The sequence below is a fragment of the Mus pahari genome, chromosome 10 (genome assembly GCF_900095145.1).
Source record: "Mus pahari chromosome 10, PAHARI_EIJ_v1.1, whole genome shotgun sequence".
NCBI classification, from domain to species: Eukaryota; Metazoa; Chordata; class Mammalia; order Rodentia; family Muridae; genus Mus; species Mus pahari.
In genome coordinates, this window is record NC_034599.1 from 16,566,340 (window position 1) to 16,572,763 (window position 6,424).

General features: G+C 51.4%; 1 protein-coding gene across 4 annotated transcripts in view; it reads left to right on the forward strand.

Moving 5' to 3' along the window:
- The window catches only part of Pde4a (phosphodiesterase 4A), a 45,219-nt gene extending 41,155 nt beyond the window's left edge, over positions 1-4,064 (forward strand). For 3 of the 4 annotated variants that reach the window (XM_021208142.1, XM_029543086.1, XM_021208144.2), the window contains one exon: positions 1,487-4,064. In XM_021208142.1, the coding sequence (XP_021063801.1) occupies positions 1,487-2,137 (651 nt within the window). In that variant the 3' untranslated portion in view covers positions 2,138-4,064. The remainder of the gene's footprint in view (positions 1-1,486) is intronic. The other variant, XM_021208143.1, reaches the window with a different exon arrangement.
- The last annotated feature ends 2,360 nt before the right edge of the window (positions 4,065-6,424 follow it).

The following is a 6,424-nucleotide window of genomic DNA, read 5'->3' on the forward strand; positions in this document are numbered from 1 at the left end:
CTCTGCCTCTGCCTCCTCTGCCTCTGCCTCTGCCTCTGCCTCTGCCTCTGCCTCCTCTGCCTCCGCCTCCGCCTCTGCCTCTGCCTCCCGAGTGGTGGGACTAAAGGCTCACGTTGCCATACCGGCACCAGCAGTTGCTGTTAGCATCATGTCTCATTTGTTTTCTCATCCTACTTGTGCAAGGTTTAAAAAGCAAATTTTGTGGGTTAGAAGGTGGAAGAGTGTGTGTGTATGTGTGTGTGTCTGTCTACACCATAAGTGTACACATAGGCCAAGGCCAGAATTCAACCTCAGACGTCGTCAGGACAGACACCTTGTTTGTTAAGTGAGGGTTTTTTTTTTTTCCTTTTAATAGTTAACTATAGGGAAGCATTTTTATTTCTAAGATTTATTTATTTACTTTATTCATATGAGTACACTGTAGCTGTCTGTAGATGTACCAGAAGAGGGCATCAGATCCCATTCAGATGGTTGTGAGCCACTATGTGGTTGCTGGGAATTGAACTCAGGTCCTCTGGAAGAGCAGCCAGTGCTCTTAACTGCTGAGCCATCAACAGCCCCGTTTTGTTTTGTTTTGTTTTGTTTTGTTTTTAACTATACATTTTTATGTGTTTGAGACTTTCGCTTGAATGTATGTTTTCCTGTTGTCTATGGAGGCCAGACTAAGGCATCAGGTGACCTAGAACTGGATTTATAGGCAGATGTGAGCTTCATTGTGAGTGTTGGGAATTGAACCTGTGTCCCCTAGTAGAGTAGCCGGTTTTCTTAACAGCTTAGCCATCTTAGCCCAGTTTGTTTGTTTGCTTGCTTGCTTGGTTTTGGGTTTTGAGACAGGGTTTCTCTGTATGGCCCTGGCTGTCCTGGAACTCACTCTGTAGACCAGGCTGACCTTGAACTCTGAGACCTGCCCTCCTTTCCGCCTTTGCTTTCCTAGTCCTGGAATTAAAACATGAGCTGTTGCCTTCCGGCTGTTTGTTGAATTTTATTTTTGGGTTTTGTTTGTTCAGCTGGTGGGTTTAAGGGTGGGTTGTTTTTTTGTTTTTGGTGACAGGATCTTATGTACCCTAGGCTGTTGTTCTCAAACTCAAGAATGACTTTGAACCGGGTGTGGTGGTGCACACCTTTAATCCCAGCACTCGGGAGGCAGAGGCAGGCGGATTTCTGAGTTCGAGGCCAGCCTGGTCTACAGAGTGAGTTCCAGGACAGCTGGGGCTATGCAGAGAAACCCTGTCTCAAAAAAGAATGAGTTTGAGCATCCAAGCCCTCTTGCCTCAGCTTCCCAAGTGCTTTTGTTACCGGCCTGCACCAGCACGCCTAATTGACACATCTCTGGGATGGAACCCAGGGATTCCTACCTTAGGCAAAAGCGCTGCCTGCCAATCAACTGAGCTGTGTACCCCAGCCATTGGAAGATTGTTTTTAATTGAGTAGGTCCTTCTACTTGCTCCATCAAACCGATTGTTTAGACCACATTTCTCTCTTCTAGGTGGGCTTCATCGACTACATTGTTCACCCACTGTGGGAGACGTGGGCCGATCTCGTCCACCCCGATGCCCAAGACATCCTGGACACGCTGGAAGACAACCGGGATTGGTATCACAGTGCTATCCGGCAGAGTCCCTCCCCAACCCTGGAAGAGGAGCCAGGAGAGCTCAGCGATCCGGCCCTGCCTGACAAATTCCAATTTGAGCTCACCTTGGAGGAAGAGGACGAAGAGGGTTCAGTGGAGGTTCCAGGATTGCCTTGCACTGAGGAAACCCCCATGGCTCCACATGATACCCGAGCCCAAGCCATGGAACAGTCAAAGGTCAAAGGCCAGAGCCCTGCAGTGGTGGAGGTGGCAGAGAGCTTGAAGCAGGAGACAGCCTTAACACACGGCGCTCCTGAGGAGTCTGTGGAGGCTGTGCGCTGTTCCTTCAGCCCTGGAACCCCTATTCTGCCTGACTTGAGGACCCTGTCCCACTCAGAGGAGGCCCCGGGCCTCCTGGGCCTCCCCTCCACGGCGGCAGAGGTGGAGGCCCCAAGAGACCACCTGGCTGCCATGAGGGCTTGTTCTGCCTGCTCGGGGACATCAGGAGACAATTCTGCCGTCATCTCTGCTCCAGGCAGGTGGGGGTCAGAGGGAGACCCTGCCTGATCCCTTTTCCCTTCACCTTTGGTTCCTCCCTCCTCCCCACACTCTCCACTCACCACAGACCACCTCAACGACTCCTGGCCCTCCTGAGAAAAAAGAAAACAGAAAAGTGGGTTTTTTCTCTTTTCTTTTTTTCACCCTTCCCCCCCCCGCCCTTGCCCACAGGGCCTTTTTGTTGAGGTGGGGTATGGAGAGCCAGGAACTGAAGTCCCCCAAAAAAAGGGATTTTATTTTTTTGAATTTTAATTGTAACGTTTTTAGAAAAAGAACAAAAAGAAAAAAAAAAAAAAAGAATGAAACACATCAGCTGTAGATGCTCTCCCTCCCTGTCCCTAGGCCCACCTCCTTCCCTCGTCACCCCACCCATCAACCTCAGTTCCAAGGCGCCATCCTCCTGCCTCTTTGGAGACTTGCTCCTTAAGATTCAAGCCTAGGTGTGGCACTGCCCTTGGGTCAGTCCCTCCGTTCAGAGGGACTCTACAACCCGATTGGGAATAGCCACAGGAGAGGCTGGCCCAGGAGGGGCTGGTCCACAGCAGGCCTCTCCCTGGCTCACTGTCCTCTACCACAAAGTCTTCCATGTCTCTCTTCTCTTTCTGTTTTCTGTCTTTTTTTGTACGACTCTGGCCACGTGGTTGAAGAGGTGGTCAGATGGGCTGTTGCTTTATGATCCGGGGACTCTTGGTTTCACTCCGTTCACCAGCCTCAGCTTGGGGTCCCAAGTCTCCATTCCCTTCTCCGGATGCCATCTTCCTGGTCCACTTTGGGTCACTTTGAATTCTCTCCGTTGGAGGAAGGGGGCTCTGTTCCACACGCACAAACACATCCTCCTTCCAGCTGCTTCTTCCTCTTGTTTCTGCCTTAACGATTCCTGTGGCCATAGATGAAGTCTCCATGGCTCCCTCCTGCTCCCTGGGTCCTCTCTCCCAGCATAGACACTCCTTTGCCAGCATCCACTCAACCACCCTTCAGCCCATCACTCCGCTCCCCTACATCAACTCTCATTGCCCTAGGAGGAAGCAATAATGGTGGTACCACATCCTCCCAACCTGGGCAGCCCTCTCCCCATCTTACTGAGCCTGACCCCCTACCCCCAGCCCATCCCCAGCCACAGGCAGTCCCTAAGCAATACGGATAGAGCAAGGCCATTTTCTCCAAGCCATGGGGGTGAGGGGACTTTTAAAAAGGAAAACCCATTTCCCCCTGCCACATGGAACCAGTCTGCAGCAGGGCAGTGGGGGCCATCATTCCTCGCCTGCCCTGTTACATCTCTGTACACGGTACTGTAGCCTCCACTCCAGTCTCTCCCCAGATACCCCTGTCTAACCCACTCCCCCAGCCCCCGATGCTTACAGGGTTTTGGTTTGTTTGTTTATTAAGCAGGAGTAGTTTCTGTCCTGGCTGGTAATGAGAATGGGCCTCCCTCCTCTCCATGCGTGGGTCTGTACATACTGTAAGGTTGATATATAAATTATTCTACTGAGACAAAAGGAGACAGTGAACTTGTCTTTTCCCGGTTGACCCCATTGGGAAGGTGAGGAGAGGCTCTCCGGGAGAGTAACACCTCTCCCGCTGTATCGTACAAGCTGTCCCATATTCCCTGAATGTAGGGTGGACATGCTGTCAGTTCGTGGGAGGTTGTGTCATAACTGAGGAGGGATGAGGGTTGGATATGGCTGGCTTCCTGTTCTCTTCCTTCTCCAAGAGCCTAAGATGGGGTACAAGGACTGACAGGACCCCCGACCTCAGTCGGGTCCTCCCGCCACGGTGGGTGCATATGTGAGCTGCCTATGATGAGCTGCCCATGATGTGCTGTCCACACTGACAGTTGATCGGTTGGTCTGTGGATTGACAATCAGTCCTCCAGTCTTGTCCCTGATTAAAGCAAGGCTGTCACCGGTGCTCCCGGCTGATGGCTGATACGGCTTCATTCGTTTGTTTCCTGGGATTTTTGTTTTTGTTTTTTAAGGTATATATTTTTTTCTCTGTGTTAAAAGTTTTTATTTTGGAGTTCGGGGGCACACATCGGAGAACTTTCGAGATTTAGTTCTCTCTTCCCATGCGAATCCAGCGAATCAGACAGGTTGTCCACACAGGCACCTTTACCTGCCCCGCGCTATCTCGCCTGTCCGTAAATCTCCGAACCCTGGGTGTCAAGTAGCTCAAACTTGTGCTGTGCTGGCCTCAAATTTGCTATGAGCTGAGGCTGGTCTTGAACTCTGGAATTGCAGATGTGTGCCACCATGCCTGGCTGTTATTCATTCATGTTGAGACCTGGTCTCGCTCTGGAGGATGTGTGACCTGGAGTCTGGTATCTGGCCTCTTTTCTGTCCTGGTTCAAGGTTTTAGTTCAGAACAGTCTTGAATGCATGATCCCCCTGCCTCTACCTCCCCAAAGTGCTGGGATGACAGTCCTGGTGATGGGCACAGTGAGTTCATGCAGTGCTGGGTTTGGGTTCCAAGGCTTCTTGCACGGTAGGCAAGCACTGTGTGCCACCACACAGAACATAGATTTGGGTTCTTTTTTAAAAAGATCTTTATATCACGTTTATTTAGTGTGGGGGTGTGCGGTGACTGAGGGGTGCACACAGCGTGGTGCATGAACAACATTTAGGAGTTGTTGCTCTCCTTCCTCCATGTGAACCCTGGAAGAGAATCAGTCAGCAGGCTTGTCAGCAGTGCCTTCACCTGCACACTCCAGCTACATCATGAAGGCAGTCTAATGAAAGGGGGTACAGAGGCCATGCAATGGGTGATGGCACACGCCTTTAGTCCCAGCAGGGACAGGCAGATCTCTGAGTTTGAGGCCAGCCTGGTCTACAGAGTTTCAGAACAGCAAAGGCTATACAGAGAAACCCTGTCTCAAAAAGACGAAAAGAAAGAAAGAAAGAAGAAAGGGGGATAGAACCAGGCATGGTGGCCCACGCCTTTAATCCTAACACTCAGTAGACAAAGGTAGAGGGAGTGGATCAGGGCCAGCCTGGTCTACAGAGTGAGTTCCAGGACAGCCAGGGCGACACAGAGAAACCCTGTCTGGAAACAAGAACAACAGCCACCAAAGTAATAATGTCCCTGAGCTTCAGTTGTCCCATCTCTGGAACAGGAAGAGGTGCATGCATGGCAGCGGTTGAAGCATGCATTTCCTACACTGAGTCCTGGCACAGCACACCAAATGTGGAATGGCATAGTCAGGGCCAGGGTGCCCTGGAGCCCAGAAAAGCCTCTGTCTGTCTGTCTGTCTCGCACACGCACACTTTATTAGAGCTATGAAGCCTTTGCTGGCCTAGAACTCAGCACAGACCAGGGTGGCCTGAGGTAACTGTTTCTGAGGTAACTGTTCTCTCTAAGGCTGAAAGTGAAGATGTGTGCCGCAATGGCTTTTCGTTTTTGGTTTTTTAGTTTGAGGTTCACTTGCAGCCCAGCCTGGCTGTAAACCTGAAACCTGCTGTGTGGTGGAGGCTGGCCTTGAACCCTTAACCTCCTGCCTCTACCTCGGTGCTGGGGTGACAGGCATTCGACCCTACTCCCAACATTGTATATATTCTTTCTGTGAGGTGACTACTGGGCTCTACACTGGATGGCTCTAGAACCAAGTGACATTTAGGACAGGTTTTAGAGGGGGACATTGCCAGGAACAGTTCCCAGAGGATGAGGAACCAGCTTGGACCCAAGGTGGAAAGCAAACCTGGAAAAATGGAAGATTTTAGACGATCTGGAACTTTATGCAAGAAGCAGAGAGAAGACCCAGACAGTCTCAGGGGACCTTCAAAAGCGGGCCAACTGAGGAAAGGTTACTGGGCTGGAGGTCAGGAGGCCACCAGGAATTCTAGACTGCAGGGAGTTATTGAGTGGAGACACACACACACACACACACACACACACACACACACACACGAGCGCGCGAGCCCCTACATGCTGAACATATTTGCGGCCCGTCTCAGTTTCCCCAAGTGTCAAAGGGTTGGTAGGAGCACAAACCAAGCGAGCTGCTGAGGGTCCTGCGCGTGCGTCAGCTGTCTCGTTAGAACTGCCAGGAGTTGGGGGAGGGGCCCTTCTTTCCTCAAGCCTAGGGAGCCGAGCGCTCTAGGGTGCAGTGCAGGGCCACGGCAGAAGAAACGGGCTTGGGAGACACCATCTGTCTTCCCAGGACTCGGGAGGTGGAGACAGGGCGAGCAGGTCAACTCAGTAGCAGCCTTAGGCCACATGTGAACCAGTCTCAGAAAGAAGCAGCGGCTCATATCCACCAAGACATTTTCCGCAACAGAGAGAGAGAGAGAGAGAGAGAGAGAG